Source organism: Coregonus lavaretus, assembly GCF_964263955.1.
Source record: "Coregonus lavaretus genome assembly, chromosome: 12".
Classification (NCBI taxonomy): domain Eukaryota; kingdom Metazoa; phylum Chordata; class Actinopteri; order Salmoniformes; family Salmonidae; genus Coregonus; species Coregonus lavaretus.
Window position 1 is genome coordinate 10,776,700 of NC_139999.1, and position 17,292 is coordinate 10,793,991.

Sequence of the window (17,292 nt, forward strand, 5' to 3'; positions counted from 1 at the left end):
AAAGTTAGATACTGATACGTTAAACTATAGATAGATACTGATACATTAAACTAGAGATAGATACTGATACATTAAAATTGAGATAAATACTGATACATTAAACTAGAGATAGATACTGATACATTAAAACAGAGATAGATACTGATACATTAAAACAGAGATAGATACTGAAACATTAAAATATAGATAGATACTGATACATTAAAATAGAGCTAGATACTGATACATTAAAACAGAGATACTGATACATTAAAATAGAGAGATACTGATACATGAAATTCATGCATACCATTTGGTGCCCCTAAACGTTTCAAATATGTATTTTATGGAATCAAAACATGGTTCAGACTAGAGAGGCACCAAGGGGTATCAGGATGTGTGAGGCCTTACCCAGAGGAGGATGCAGAGACAGAGGACCTCATCATGGAGGGAGGGTTGTACCCATCCCCGTCCCGGTTCCTGTCCCGGTCCCCGTCCCCACCCCTGTCCCCGTGGTGGATGGTGATCTTAGGAGAGGAGGGTGCAGAGGAATCTGGAGTGGCAATCTCCTCAATGTCAGCGTACGATGCAGAGAGCTTGGAACCCTTCTTACTGAAAGCCTTGTTGAAGGAACTTCTCAGCTGTACACAGAAATACATAGATAACAGAGAGAACAAGTGAGGATCCCCTTCTGGAACAGAATGAAAGTTCTAAGAGTGATGGAGCGCCCAGAGAGAACCACAGTGAACACTTCCTTAGTCTGACCCCTGTAACCATCCTGTACTCGTTGACGCGTATCAAATGGCACCCTATTCCCTGCATAGTGCACTAAAGTAGGGCACCATATAGGGAATAGGGTGCCATTTGAGACACACCCCCATGCTTCATTAAAATCACAGCAGGGGAACTGTGGGGGGGATCTTGGAGGGCTGGTGGCCTGGCGGTTGGGAGCTTGGGCCGGTGGCTGATAGGTCGCTTTTTCGGGTCCCCGTTTTTGACCTTGTGGGAGATCTGTCGACTTGCCCTTGAGAAGGGCGTTGCCCCTGGTTGCTTCTGTGGGTCGCTCTGGATGGGAGTCTGTTAGATTACTAATGTGATGTAGATGTTGAGTGGCTTCACTGCAAGTAGATTGTATGTTTTAATATTCAAAATAATAATAATAACAATAATAATCACAGCAGGGGTCTTTTTCTTTTCTTGGAAGTAACTACTTGCCTCAGATTGTTGAGACTTGAATATAACTAGTAGGGAAAAAAATTGCCCTCAAAATCCCCAAATCCCACCACCCATATACTGGTGTCGTCCTCTTTTTATTATTTATTTAACCAGGCAAGTCAGTTAAGAACAAATTCTTATTCACAATGACGGCCTACACCGGCCAAACCCGGACGACACTGGGCCAATTGTACGCCGCCCTATGGGACTCCCAATCACGGCCGGTTGTGATACAGCCTGGAATCGAACCAGGGGGTCTGTAGTGACGCCTCAAGCACTGAGATGCAGTGCCTTAGACCGCTGCGCCACTCGGGAGCCCAAGCTCTTTGCTGAGGTGAAGCAGGACAATGTGAGAACCCAAGGCTATTCTGGCCGAGTGTCACAACAATAGTCATGGGATGCAATACACGCAACATGGAAATAACCTAGCAGTTTAGTTTGTAGGGAAACAGAGCGCATAGAAATGAGCATCCGGCGATGAGACAGAGGTGTTCATTAGACTTTGTAAGTAATGTCCAATGAGGGAGAAGGATTAGAGAAGAGCACTGTCCAATGGTGGGGAAGGATTAGAGAAGAGCACTGTCCAATGGTGGGGAAGGATTAGAGAAGAGCACTGTCCAATGGTGGGAAGAGCAGATGGAAATTGCATTGATGAGCCTTGAGCGCTGCACAGACTTACAGATTTTAGTTGCTGCAAGAATAATGACCAAATGAGGAGCAAGGCTTTTGTGTTTATGTTGGGTTTGTTGACAGTAAAACCCTATATGAGGAATTATCCACATTTCTTAAGTGTCTGTACTGTCTGTAAAGTAAAAAGTAAGTGAGGCTTATGATTCGACAATACATAAAATCATGTTTGAAGTCCTGTCATGATATACGAGGACGACCACTCAACAAAACAACACAATGGTTGGGTTGTCAATAAATGAATCACGAAAAATGTATATTGTCATCTAAAATATATAATATTGCCTTCATTCATTAACACTGGCTTTGCATGAAATCTGAAATCTCTATCACTTCTCAGACACTGAACCAAACAGAATTGAACTACAGAATTTGAGAACATCTGAATTCAATTTGTTGTTGTCTGATTATCCAATTGACTTTATTTGCGATTTATGAATAATTTCGTGGGGAAATATTGAATGTAAATGGTATGCTTACGTAACCTACAGTTAGTGAATGAAGTGGAGTTAGCTAGGTTTAATATTAGCTAAAAAATTAGACAGCTTCCAAATATCTAACAAGTATGACTCATCAGTGCAGGGACGGAGGGAGGTAGGGAGGGACGGAGGGAGGACTTGCGGCTCTTACAATATCTACTACTCACCTCAAATACCTGAATAAAATACAGTAGCAGGGAAGCATGGGAGAGAGACCAGAGAGGAGTCATACTTAATATCAGATTTGGAGAGAAAGAGAGAGAGAGAGCCCACACATGCAGGAGTAGACACGCAGAGAGAGTGGCTGAATATTTTCTCTCCTTTCATTGCAAAACATGAATTTTGGATTCTAAACTGTAGTGATCCTATACTAAACCAATCCCATAACTTCATGATGTTGCTATTTTATTGTTTATAAGCTCTTTAGAATGATTGCCAGTTTATAGCTTGTGTAAAACATGTTATGTAGAGTTTATTTTAGAGTTTCTGAAGGCTTTATGAATACAAACATTAGCTAAAGTTAAGTTTTGCCCACTTTGCTTGTTACTAGCCAGTCCAGTGATAAACTCTTGACATAGTGCTCTCCAAGAATACAAATCGTAGGTTTTCGCACCTTCTGACAGCAATAGGCCCATCAAATCCCATTGATCCACAATCCAGACCGTTTCTGGTACTCTGACTGAATTCGGCAAGACAGTACCGCTGCCCTGGCCCTAGTGAGAGGGTTTTCTCATATAACCAGGATCTCAATTAGAGCTCTCACCCAGCTCTTCTTCTTCTTCTTGGCCTCCTGCTCCTTCAGACTGCCCATGCTGGAGTGGCTGGTGATGCTGTTCAGGCTTGAGATGCTCTCAGACGAGTTCTGCCTCTTCATCTGCAGCTCTGGAGAGACAAGAGGAGCTAGTGAGAAGAACTGTTCTGGAGAGAGGAGAGGAGCTAGTGAGGATGGTGAATAGGTTTGGGCGGTCTCCAGATTTTCATATCGTCATACCATTATTTACTCTTCCCGGGATTTACGGTATTACCGTCTTGGTACACAAGGGGGTGCTAAAACGCAGCAAAAAGCCTATTGGGCATCTATTACCAGAATGCTAACAAAATTATCACAAGTAATAGCGTATTCCATAGAGACTGCTAGCTAAATATGCTAACGAGCACAAACGAAAATATACTCATTGCAAAGACAGGCAATCTAGCTCATAAAGTTATACAAGTATAGGTAGTAGATACCGAATTTAATTTAATGGTGAGTTTTGACATTTACAAGCGAATGTAATCGAGAGACATTGCACAAATGAACAACGTTTTGATGCATGCTTGTCTGAAGGAATAAGAGCACTGGCTCTGGAGCAGCATATTTATACGCTGTTTCTGTATGGAGTCACTAGGGCAACAGGCCTGCTAGCTGAGGAACGCTCAACTCCGTTCTCATATATCGAGGCAGAGTTTTGATAACACAAATGAGGAAAAAGTTGGTGGTTGTATTCAATAAAAGTTTTCATTTAAAGTATGAATTTCAGAACCCCACGAAAGGACCGCGGCAGTACAGGGCAAACATAGGTACAGGTAAGCGTTTTCAGAATCATATTTTTGACAAGTATCGACTGATGGTGACTGAATGTTGTTGCTAGCAAATTATACGACTAGTCATCAAAACGCAACCCCGCCTCGATATAAGAGAACAGAGTTGAGAGCTCCTCAGCTATGGCCTGCCTGCTCTGCTCGGAGAAGAGGACGGAGCAGACTGAGGGGCCAAGAATGGAGTGGAGAAAAAAATTATAGGAAATCTAGATTGCAGCAGTGGCAGCTGTACTAATAACTCATCCAAAGCGCTTTGACTTCTCAAACATGGCAGAAAGCTAACACTATATGATGCCCCATCTCCTTATTAATTCTGACACTTACTGAACTTAGCTAGCTAGCCAGTTAAACCAAACACACATCTGGACTCACCAGCTCCCGCTTTCTCCCGTTGTGCTATTTACAAACAAACACGTGACTGGCTCAACCATTCTGGGGAACTACGGTAAGCTTTATAATGTGACAAGTGAAATGAAGAACGCAATCTGCTTTATCTCTTAACGTATTGCACAAGTTGACTGCAGGTATTTACTTAAAAAGTAACTACAAATATTCACATTCATTAAAAAACTTCTAAATAAATAGTTTTGACAGTATTGAAAAACCAACCCGTGGCTGTTTACAAATAGTCCGGTATACGGTATATATGGTTTACCGCCCAAGCCTAATGGTGAAGAAAATAAAAAACGTTTCAGGAGAGACAAGAGGAGCTGGTGAGAGTAGAGAGAGAGAGAAAAAAAACAGTTCTGGAGAGGGAAGGTATGGGGTGAGTAATTATTGTAAAAGAACGTTAGGCCCTTGGATGGCTACCTACCTTTAGGAGGGATGTCAGGGTTGCTGAGGGCCACATGGATGATATCTTGGGCCTCTGTGTTCTTCGTCTTCAGGATCTCTATGGTCTCCTTCAGATCAGTCAGCTCAGAGTCCTACAGGGAAACAGGATCAATTCATAAACATACTGTCAAACTGTTAGTTGCCTCTAGGGTTGCAGAATTCGGGTAACTTTCCCAAAATTACCAGGTTTTCTAGAAATCCTGGTTGGAAGATTCCCGGAATCAGAAGGGATTAAGCAGGAATCCGGGAATTCTCCAACCCTCAATATAACAGCGCTGATACAGTTGAGGTCGGAAGTTTACATACACCTTAGCCAAATACATTTAAACTCAGTTTTTCACAATTCCTGACATTTAATCCCAGTAAAAATTCCCTGTTTTAGGTCAGTTAGGATCACCACTTTATTTTAATAATGTGAAATGGCAGAATAATAGTATAGAGAATGATTTATTTCAGCTTTTATTTCTTTCATCACATTACCAGTGGGTCAGAAGTTTACATACACTCAATTAGTATTTGGTAGCATTGCCTTTAAATGTTTTAACTTGGGTCAAACGTTTCGGGTAGCCTTCCACAAGCTTCCCACAATAAGTTGGGTGAATTTTGGCCCATTCCTCCTGACAGAGCTGGTGTAACTGAGTCAGGTTTGTAGGCCTCCTTGCTCGCACACGTTTTTTCAGTTCTGCACACACATTTTTTTATATGATTGAGGTCAGGGCTTTGGGATGGCCACTCCAATACCTTGACTTTGTTGTCCTTAAGCCATTTTGCCACAACTTTGGAAGCATGCTTGGGGTCATTGTCCATTTGGAAGACCCATTTGCGACCAAGCTTTAGCTTCCTGACTGATGTCTTGAGATGTTGCTTCAATATATCCACATAATTTTCCTTCCTCATGATGCCATCTATTTTGTGAAGTGCACCAGTCCCTCCTGCAGCAAAGTACCCCCACAGCATGATGCTGCCACCCCTGTGCTTCACGGTTGGGATGGTGTTCTTCGACTTGCAAGCAGCCCCCTTTTTCCTCCAAACATAACGATGGTCATTATGGCCAAACAGTTCTATTTTGTTTCATCAGACCAGAGGACATTTCTCCAAAAAGTACGATCTTTGTCCCCATGTGCAGTTGCAAACCGTAGTCTGGCTTTTTTATGGCGGTTTTTGAGCAGTGGCTCTTCCTTGCTGAGCGGCCTTTCAGGTTATGTCGATATAGGACTTGTTTTACTGTGGATATAGATACTTTTGTACCTGTTTCCTCCAGCATCTTCACAAGGTCCTTTGCTGTTGTTCTGGGATTGATTTGCACTTTTCGCACCACAGTACGTTCATCTCTAGGAGACAGAACGCGTCTCCTTCCTGAGCGGTATGACGGCTGCGTGGTCCCATGGTGTTTATACGTGCGTACTATTGTTTGTACAGATGAACGTGGTACCTTCAGGCGTTTGGAAATTGCTCCCAAGTATGAACCAGACTTGTGGAGGTCTAGATTTTTTTTTTTGAGGTCTTGGCTGATTTCTTTTGATTTTCCCATGATGTCAAGCGAAGAGGCACTGAGTTTGAAGGTAGGCCTTGAAATACATCCACAGGTTCACCTCCAATTGACTCAAATGATGTCAATTAGCCTATCAGAAGCTGCTAAAGCCATGACATCCCTTTCTGGAATTTTCCATGCTGTTTAAAGGCACAGTCAACTTAGTGTATGTGTCACATTTGTTGAAGGACGGGTCAGACCAAGGCGCAGCGTGATATGCATACATGTTTATTAAATCAATAAACACTCGACAAAACAATAAACGAAACGAAACGTGAAGTCCAAGGTAGCACACACAACATACCTTACACGGAACAAGATCCCACAACTAGACAGTGCCAATAGGCTGCCTAAGTATGGTCCCCAATCAGAGACAACGAGCGACAGCTGCCTCTGATTGGGAACCACACCGGCCAACATAGATCCACACATACTAGAACACAAACATAGAAAAAACACAACAAGGAAAATACACACCCTGTCTCAACATATAAGCGTCCCCTGAGTCAGGGTGTGACAGTATGTAAACTTCTGACCCACTGGAATTGTGATACAGTGAATTATAAGTGAAATAATCTGTCTGTAAACAATTGTTGGAAAAATTATTTGTGTCATGCACAAAGTAGATGTCCTAACCGACTTGCCAAAACTATAGTTTGTTAACAAGACATTTGTGGAGTGGTTGAAAAACAAGTTTTAATGACTCCAGCCTAAGTGAATGTAAACTTACGACTTCAACTGTAGCTGAATCCTAATCAAATCAAAGTTTATTTGTTGTGTACAACAGATTAGCAGATGTTAAAGCAGGTGCAAAGAAATGCTCATGTTTCTAGTTCCAGCAGTGCAGTAAGTGTTTATAACCCCCCCCAAAAAAAGAAAAAGAAGAAGAAATGAATAAATATCAGTACGAGCAATATCAGATGGGGATTGACTATGGAATTTCTATGGTGTCCTGGAGGTCCTGAAGGATTGAAGGATCGTGTTGAGTGGCTGGTGAAAACACGACCTTAGCACCATGTCAACCTTTGACCTGGATTTCATTTCCTGTCAGGAGGACCAACGGCAGCGGTACTGAGTCTCTGTGCTCTACTCTCTAACAGGATGATCCAGCAGTTAGATGATCAGGCTCAGGGACCTGTTGTGGTATGTTAGACCGTCAACGCACACTGATGACATTGGACTGCCTCCACTCTAGGCTCACTTTGCTCTCAGACTTTTCATCGAACAAAAGTCAATCGGTTCATTTGTTTGAAAAACTATAGGTTCATATGAATTCCCAACACACATTTTTTTAATGAATTTCTCACAACTAGAAGATACTGTATGTTTGCTACAACTAATTATAGTAAACTAGAAAGAGTTATGAATAATAAACATTTATTTGACATTGAATGGAAATAAGCTGGATAGTAAATGAATAGAACAAAACTGAGCTCCACTGAAGTTTGTGAAAGTAAACAAAGTAGAAGGACGTAAGAGAGGGTAGAATAATGCAGCTGCATTTACCGGTACCTTCTGCTCCTGGCTGACCGACAGGCTCTGCAGACGTGACGTCATCAGTTGCAGGCTCTGCTCGAACGCTGCTACCAAATTAGCCTTTAGAGAGAGCGAGAGAGAGAGAGAGAGAGAGATTGAGAGAGAGCGAGAGAGACAGAGACAGAGACAGAGAGAAAGAGAAGCGATGGGGTAGAGAGACAGAGAGAGGGAGAGATAGAGAGGGGGAGAAGAGAGAGGTGGTAGAGAGGGAGAGAGAGATAAAGGGAGAGAGAGAGAGAACACAGAGATTAGTCACTGCAGTGTTGAGGCCGCAGGCACCACAGACTCACTGCACATCAAGCAAATGGCTTTCTCCAGGAGGAGCGGGCGGGGTGAAGGGATGGGATGGACAGCTGTGGAAGGTGAGGAAGATGAAAGGAATGGAGGAGAGGAGAAGAGGGGTGGGGTGTGAGTGAGAGGTGACTGGAGTATGGCACTGGGGCACAGTTCTCTCCAACCTTGTGTAGCATGGGAGACCTTTCTGAACGGTGGCAGATAGCCTAGCGGTTAAGAGTGTTGGGCCAGTAACCGAAAGTTTGCATGGTTTGAAAAATCTGGTGATGTGCCCTTAAGCAAAGCACTTAACCCTAATAGCTCCTGTAAATCACTCTGGATGAGAGCGTCTGCTTAGTGACTAAAATGAACTCTCGTAGTGGTGTGCGTGGCTGTAATTTAATCTACAGCCAGATGTTTTAACTTTTATGGTATGTGTAGATACAGTGGCTTCAGAAAGTATTTATACCCCTTGACTTAATCCACATTTTGTTGTGTTACAGCCTGAATTCAAAATGGATTAAATTGATATATTTTCTCACCCGTCTACACACAATAACCCATAATGACAAAGTGAAAACATGTTTTTAGAATTTTTTTCAAATGTATTGAAAATGAAATACAGACATATCTCATTTAAGTAAGTATTCACACCCTGAGTCAATACATGTTAGGATCACCTTTGGCAGAGACTAAAGCTATGAGTATTTCTGGGTAAGTCTCTAAGAGCTTTGCACAACTGGATTGTACAATATTTGCACAATTTTATTTTAAAAAATCCTCAAATTCTGTCAAGTTGGTTGTTTATAATTGCTAGACAGCCATTTTCTTGCCATAGATTTCCAAGCCAATTTAAGTTAAAACTTTAGCTAGGTCACTCAGGAACATTCAATGTCGTCATGGTAAGCAACTCCAGTATACACTACTGGTCAACATTTTTAGAACACCTACTCATTCAAGTGTTTTTCTTTATGTTTACTATTTTCTACATTGTAGAGTAATAGTGAAGACATCAAAACTATGAAATAACACATATGGAATCATGTAGTAACCAACATTTTTTATATATATTTTATATTTGAGATTCTTCAAATAACCACCCTTTGCCTTGATGACAGCTTTGCACACTCTTGGCATTCTCTCAACCAGCTTCATGAGGTAGTCACCTGGAATGCATTTCAATTAACAGGTGTGCCTTCTTAAAAGTTAATTTGTGGAATTTCTTTCCTTCTTAATGCGTTTGAGCCAATCAGTTGTGTTGTGACAAGGTAGGAGGGGTATACAGAAGATAGCCCTATTTGGCAAAAGACCAAGTCCATATTATGGCAAGAACAGCTCAAATAAGCAAAGAGAAACGACAGTCCATCATTACTTTCAGACATGAAGGTCAGTCAATACGGAACATTCCAAGAACTTTGAAAGTTTCTTCAAGTGCAGTCGCAAAAAAACATCAAGCGCTATGATGAAACTGGCTCTCATGAGGACTGCCACAGGAATGGAAGACCCAAAGTTCATTAGAGTAACCAGTCTCAGAAATTGCATCCCAAATAAATGCTTCACAGAGTTCAAGTAACAAACACATCTCAACATCAACTGTTCAGAGGAGACTGTGTGAATCATGCCTTCATGGTTGAATTGCCGCAAATAAACCACTACTAAAGGACACCAATAATAAGAGGAGACTTGCTTGGGCCAAGAAACACGAGCAATGGATATTAGACCGGTGGAAATTTGTCCTTTGGTCTGGAGTCCAAATTGGAGATTTTTGGTTCCAACCGCTGTGTCTTTGTGAGACGCAGTGTGGTTGAACGGATGATCTCTGCATGTGTATTTCCCACCGTAAAGCATGGACGAGGAGGTATTATGGTGTGGTGGTGCTTTGCTGGTGACACTGTCTGTGATTTATTTAGAATTCAAGGCACACTTAACCAGCATGGCTACCACAGCATTCTGCAGCGATACGCCATCCCATCTGGTTTGGGCTTAGTGGGACCATCATTTGTTTTTCAACAGGACAATGTCCCAACACACCTCCAGACTGTGTAAGGGCTATTTTACAAAGAAGGAGTGATGGAGTGCTGCGTCAGATGACCTGGCCTCCACAATCCCCCGACCTCAACCAAATTGAGATGGTTTGGGATGAGTCGGACCGCAGTTTTGATGTCTTCAATATTATTCTACAATGTAGAAAATAGTAAAAATTAAGAAAAACCCTTGAATGAGTAGCTGTTCTAAAACTTTTGACCGGTAGTGTATATTTGGCCTTGTGTTTTAGGTTATTGTCCTGCAAAAAGGTGAATTTGTCTCCCAGTGTCTGTTGAAAAGCAGACTTAGCCAGGTTTTCCTCTAGTATTCTTCCTGTGTTTAGCTCTATTCCGTTTCTTTTTATCCTTAAAAACTCTGTAGTCCTTGCCAATGACAAGCATACCAATAACATGATCCAGCCACCACCATGCTTGAAAATATGAAGAGCGATACTCAGTGATGTGTTGGATTTGCCAAAAACATAACACTTTATATTCAGGACATAAAGTTAATTTCTTGCCACATTTTTTGCAGTTTTACTTTAGTGCCTTATTGCAAACAGGATGCATGTTTTAGAATACTTTTATTCTGTACAGGCTTCCTTCTTTTCACTCTGTCATTTAGGTTAGTATTATGGAGTACCTACAATGTTGTTGATCCATCCTCGGTTTTCTCCTATCACAGCCATTAAACTCTGTATCTGTTTTAAAGTCACCATTTCCTTCCTCTTTGGCAACTGAGTTAAGAAGGACGCCTGTATCTTTGTAGTAACTGGGTGTATTGATACACCATCCAAAGTGTAATTAATAACTTCACCATGTTCAAAGGGATATTCAATGTCTTTTAAAAAAAAATGCTATTATCCACATGCTTCAAGGTAGGTGTCGAGGCCTGGCTGGGGGCACCACACGGCAACTCAGACAGGAACCTTTACACCGGGTCAGCCTGTCAGTCCGTGGGACGGGATGGGCGGTCAGAGAGAGAGTAATGTGACAGTGAAGGACGGAGGAGGGATCTGGAAGCAACAGACAGTCCAACAAACCTGCCCTAGCTGCTACGCCCAGCATCCAGAGGTGTGGGTCAGCGGCCAGCAGGCAGGGGGCAGCAGAGATTCCAGAACCAGCGGTCAATACAGCCAACAGCAGAGGAGAGAGGGACAGCGGAGTTAGGCCGGGATCACACAATTCGCACGCATTCACACATACGCACAGGCGCGCACACACACACACACACACTAGACACACACAGACACAGACATTGGGCCAGAGGGCTATTCAATATAAATGATTATGGTAATAATCAACTACAGTTAAGAGCAGCATCATACAATTAATCACATGATAAAGATGCAACTATCCAGTGGGTAAGGGCTGAATCAAAAATGTACAAAAAATATATATATATATATACTATATGTTTTTATTAGTTGTTTATAAATACTGTTTATTAATGTATTATTACTGAACCAAGGTCTGTGTTCATCTGACACTCAATCACACAGTATTAGTAACACACTCAGGTCAGAGGGTTAGAGCACGGTAAAGGGTATTGCCAATGGATAGTGTTAGTACAGTAGTGGACTTTGACTTGCTAAAACAACATGCAGTTCCTGAAAAAAAGTTTTGGTGTCTCCACAGCTTTGAGAAAACGGTATCTTTAACAAATACAGTGCATGACCGCAGAACGTCACTCACTCTCTTAACACATGTAATATACTGTATGAAGCATCTGGTAGCAGGACTGTCAGGCTGAGGTTAAGAGAGGTGAGGAGAGGGGCGGGGAGGAGGGGAGGGGCGAGGAGGGGAGGGGAGGGCAGGAGAGGAGAGGATGGAAGGGTGATAGGGGTGATAGGGGTGAGGGGTGAGGGGCAGATGGGTGTGGAGGTGGAGTGCAGAGAGAGTAAAAGAGGTTGTGGCACTACAGGGGAGAGAAGGGCTTGATAACATGGTGGGGGTGCAGCGTTGCTAATTTACCCCCCTGTGGTGCCTATGGTTCATAAATCTCAACCACCATCGCTGGCGTTACTCACTCCCTGGGTATGGAGTGGGGGCCAGAGCCAGCCTCTAGTAGGTTAGTCATGGCTGGCAAGGGCCAAAGCCAATTTTAACCACCATCACGTACAGCTATGACTGGGCCAATGAGGGCAGGAACAGCCCGTCCAGGAGACGTTATGGTTACATACCTGCACAGTGACTACAACTAAGGAGGGCAGGAACAGCCCGTCCAGGAGACGTTATGGTTACATACCTGCACAGTGACTACAACTATGGCCAGGGGATTTGTCCTGGTGAGGTCACATGGCCAGGGAAAACTCTTGACCCAAACTCTAACTAACCAATGCACAACTATAGCATTATTAACATTTTGATTGAGTGGATTCTGGTCAGCGAGTTAGAATGCGTTCTATGCTTTCAACACTGGGCAATAAAGTCACAGATAGAGGCATAAATCTATCATAGCCAGCACCATATCTGATCTCACCCTCTATGGCATGCATGCTTTCCTATCGTAGCTCAACATCACTGTAATCAACGCCTGATGATCCAGGCACTTTAAATATCTTCATAATATCTTTATCAAAATATCAGAATTTTTCAGACATGGTTTTTGTGTTGGCTTGTGTGGCAAAACCCCCATCATCACCTCTCATGTATCACAATTAATAATGTCTGGCACCCAGAGACAGCTTCCATCCATCATATGTCCCAACACAGACATTAAGAAATGTGTTGTTATGGATCCTGCTACCATAGTATGGGACAAGCTATGAGGCTGCTGTTGACAGAGACTCTCACAATCAATCATATAATCGAATCATGGTAGAACATCATAGAATCATGATAAAACAAATGTGTGTCATAGTTCTAGAATGAGGTGAAAATGACAGACAGTCAGGGAGAAATCCAAACCTGTCTAGTAGGAATGAATGGCATTAGAGGCATAATCTAGATTTGATTTATGCAGGAAAATAAAAGGCATGTGATATATCAGAAATTGTGTAATATAATTATTGTCAGCCTAAAATATTGTCATGTAATTATACAGTTTATATAGTGTGTTACACATTTTCTGTATAAATAGGCTCTAAAATATATGTAAACAGACCATAAATGTCCAACATTTTGTTTTCTTGGAAAGAAGTGAGTGCTATTATATGAAACAATATCAGTACTTGTTGCATTTACAACTTGTCTAAGTCCTATCATCAACTGATTTCAGCCAGTGTATGGCTGTGGATTGACTGCATTGTTTGAATGGAATGTTGGCATATTGGCAGTTAATTTGAAAAACATGATGGAATCATTCCTCTGAAACTGGCTGCCTAGCTAGCTAACAAACATACAGTGCAGATAAATTCTTGAAATTCATTATTTTACACTATCGCATCATAGCACTGGCAAACCATGGTTGACCATCTCCCTGACCAAAATGGCTGACCTTTATCCCATCATAAGAAGGTTCATGTCCATTCTAGCCAGACCGGTTGCTGCTTTAGCCAGCTCCATTGTCATTTAGCCAACATTACAGGAGTAGCATTCAGTACCATAGTTTTGATTTGGCCAGACTTAGGCTACATAACAGTGCAACTTGCGCCTGGCAACTCAAGACTAGATAACGGCAGAAACAAATATGGCCACCATATAGAAGCTCAGAGGTTGAAACGTGAGAAGCATGTTCTACATACGTTGGCAGACAGCTGAGTAGTTAGGTTGGCCACTTTTTCCTGGGAGTTCTCCAGCTCGCGTCTCAGCTTGCGGATTTGCTGTGAAGAACACGACAACAATAAGGTCCTTTAGACAGGCAGTGCAGGAAAACATATAATTTTCACATTACTCCATACTGTGCTTTTCTCCACATCTCAAAGCGCCTTACACTGTATGGTGAAATATGGCATTAGGTATTTGCTGGGTAAGGTGCATGACACAAAGTAAGCTTATAAAAAAAAAAGCTTATGGATGGGAGAAGATGAGATTATAAAGTAGGGAACTTGATGAAAACAATAGACACATGATTGTTGTACAGCAATATCACTGCATGTCGAGTTACTCTGAACATGCTAAATAAATAAATCAAAAACAACAATATTTCTGATCCTAAAGCGCTGCTGTATGGATGGACGTGAATGGCATGGATGGACGAGAGCGAATGAGATGGTACTTGGAAGATGATGACAACGGGAGAGTGGAACAGCCTTACCTCTCCTTGTATCCGCTCCTCAGTCTTAGAGAGCATAGTAGGACAGAAAGAAGAAATGAGAGTGAACTGGGGAGAGTGAACTGGGGAGAGTGAACTGGGGAGAGAGAACTGGGGAGAGTGAACTTGGGGGCAGTGGAGGATATGGTGGGTTGAGGTAGTCTCAAGGTAGCTCTGTAAGTCTGTCCTTAGGTTGAAGGCACTATCCTGGGTTTACAGAGGGCAGTGGGTTCAGACTGCATCTTGTAGGAGTTCAGCAGGGTAAAAGCAGGGTAGAATACATCATATAGCAGGGTTCCCCAAATTCGGCCTGCGGGTGATTTTATTTAAAAAAATACTTTTCATTGTTGGACATGAAAGACCGTAAAATCACCAGGAAATCAGGTCAAAGTGATTTTAATTTAGGAAATATGTTCCCAAGTATTCCTATGCATAAATAGAGAGGCATATGTGTTCATATCCCAAAGTAATCAAGGTTTGAAATGATTCTGTTTTCTATAATACGATATCTGTTTGGGTGTCTTGCGGTCAATTTGCAGTGTACAAATTATTTAAAACTATGTTCTGCCCCCCGATCCATCCACTCAAGAAAAAATCGGCCCGTGGCTGAATGTAATTGGGGACCCCTGGCCTATGTTGGAGACTATTGCCTTATATTGGGGACCCATGGACTATATTGGGGACCCCTGGCCTATAATGGGGACCCCTGGCCTATATTGCGGAACCCTGGCCTATACTGCGGGACCCTTACACTATATTGGGGACCCCTGGCCTATATTGGGGACCCCTACCCTCTGTTGGTGACCCCTGGCCTATATTGGGGACCCCTGGCCTATATTGGGGGCCCCTGGCCTATATTGCGGAACCCTGGTCTATATTGGGGACCCCTGGCCTATATTGGGGACCCTTGGCCTATATTGCGGAACCCTGGCCTATATTGGGGACCCCTGGCCTATATTGCGGAACCCTGGTCTATATTGGGGACTCCTGGTCTATATTGGGGACCCCTGGCCTATATTGGGGACCCCTGACCTATATTGGGGACCCCTGGCCTATATTGCGGAACCCTGGCCTATACTGCGGGACCCTTACACTATATTGGGGACCCCTGGCCTATATTGGGGACCCTTGGCCTATACTGGGGACTCCTGGCCTATATTGGGGACCCCTGGCCTATATTGGGGACCCCTGGTCTATATTGGGGACCCCTGGTCTATATTGGGGACCCCTGGCCTATACTGGGGACCCCTGGCCTATAGGAATTGTAAAAGGACACCATTTGTGAAATGTTATCTGTTATGTGTTTGTGTATCAGTAGCAGTAGCAGTCAAACCACAGCTTGCAAACCCCTTTAAATATATATAAATTATATATATATACACTAAAAAGTTTGGACACACCTACTCATTCAAGGGTTTTTCTTTATTTTTACTATTTTTTACATTGTAGAATAATAGTGAAGACATCAAAGCTATGAAATAACACATTTGGAATCATGTAGTGACCAGAAATGTGTTAAACAAATCAAAATATATTTTATATTTGAGATTCTTCAAATAGCCACTCTTTGCCTTGATGACAGCTTTGCACACTCTTGGCATTCTCTCAACCAGCTTCATGAGTTAGTCACCTGGAATGCATTTCAATTAACAGGTGTGCCTTCTTAAAAGTTAATTTGTGGAGTTACGAGCCTCAGAAATTTCAGCCCAAATAAATGCTTCACAGAGTCACAGACACATCTCAACATCAACTGTTCAGAGGGGACAGTGTGAATCAGGCCTTCATGGTCGAATTGCTGCAAGAAACCACTATTAAAGGACACCAATAAGAAGAATAGACCTGCTTGGGCCAAGAAACACGAGCAATGGACATTAGACCGGTGGAAATGTGTCCTTTGGTCTGGAGTCCAAATTTGAGATTTTTGGTTCCAACCGCCGTGTCTTTGTGAGACGCTGTGTGGGTGAACGGATGATCTCTGCATGTGTAGTTCCCACCGTAAAGCATGGAGATGGAGGTGTTATGGTGTGGGGGTGCTTTGCTGGTGACACTGTCTGTGATTTATTTAGAATTCAAGGCACACTTAACCAGCATGGCTACCACAGCATTCTGCAGCGATACGCCATCCAATCTGGTTTGGGCTTAGTGGGACTATAATTTGTTTTTCAACAGGACAATGACCCAACACACCTCCAGGCTGTGTAAGGGCTATTTTACCAAGAAGGATAGTGATGGAGTGCTGGCCTCCACAACCACCTGACCTCAACCCAATTGAGATGGTTTGGGATGAGTCAGACAGCAGAGTGAAGGAAAAGCAGCCAACAAGTGCTCAGCATATGTGGGAACTCCTTCAAGACTGTTGGAAAAGCATTCCAGGTGAAGCTGGTTGAGAAAATGCCAAGAGTGTGCAAAGCTGTCATCAAGGCAAAGGGTGGCTATTTGAAGAATCTCAAATATAAAATATATTTTGATTTGTTTAACACTTTTTTCATTACTAATGATTACATATGTGTTATTTCATAATGTTGATGTCTTCACTATTATTCTACAATGTAATAAATAGTAAAAATAAAGAAAAATGTATTACATTTTAGAATAATAGAGACATCAAAATATGATTTATATATATATATATATATATATATATATATATATATATATATATAATGTAAACATAATGGTAAAGACCTGGGTAAACAATAAAGTAATCTATAAACCATGGACAAAGTTGGAAAAGGAGAGAAAACCCCATTTGTTGAGGTAGAAAGTTGTTGTTGACAGCTCTAGAACGCATCAGTGACAGTTGGCACAACATCTCACCTCACTTCAGGCATGTTTTCAATCACAGAAAGAAAAACTACATGGTTGTATTTGTACAGTCACACACAGTCATGTCATTGTGTAAGGATCAACTGTTATAATCATGAAAGTATATCTTGTGGGCACACAACAGCTGAGGCC

General features: G+C 42.3%; 1 protein-coding gene across 1 annotated transcript in view; it reads right to left on the reverse strand.

Annotated features, from left to right (window-relative positions):
- LOC311138322 (neuron navigator 1-like) overlaps window positions 1–17,292 on the reverse strand; it is a gene marked incomplete at its 3' end in the record, with an annotated part of 111,945 nt that overhangs the window by 17,077 nt on the left and 77,576 nt on the right. The window contains exons 7-12 of the mRNA XM_084173005.1: window positions 14,338–14,417; window positions 13,826–13,903; window positions 7,819–7,902; window positions 4,756–4,867; window positions 3,124–3,242; window positions 391–620 (exon numbers count right to left, since the gene is read on the reverse strand). Coding sequence (XP_084029131.1) covers window positions 391–620; window positions 3,124–3,242; window positions 4,756–4,867; window positions 7,819–7,902; window positions 13,826–13,903; window positions 14,338–14,417 — 703 coding nt within the window. The remainder of the gene's footprint in view (window positions 1–390; window positions 621–3,123; window positions 3,243–4,755; window positions 4,868–7,818; window positions 7,903–13,825; window positions 13,904–14,337; window positions 14,418–17,292) is intronic.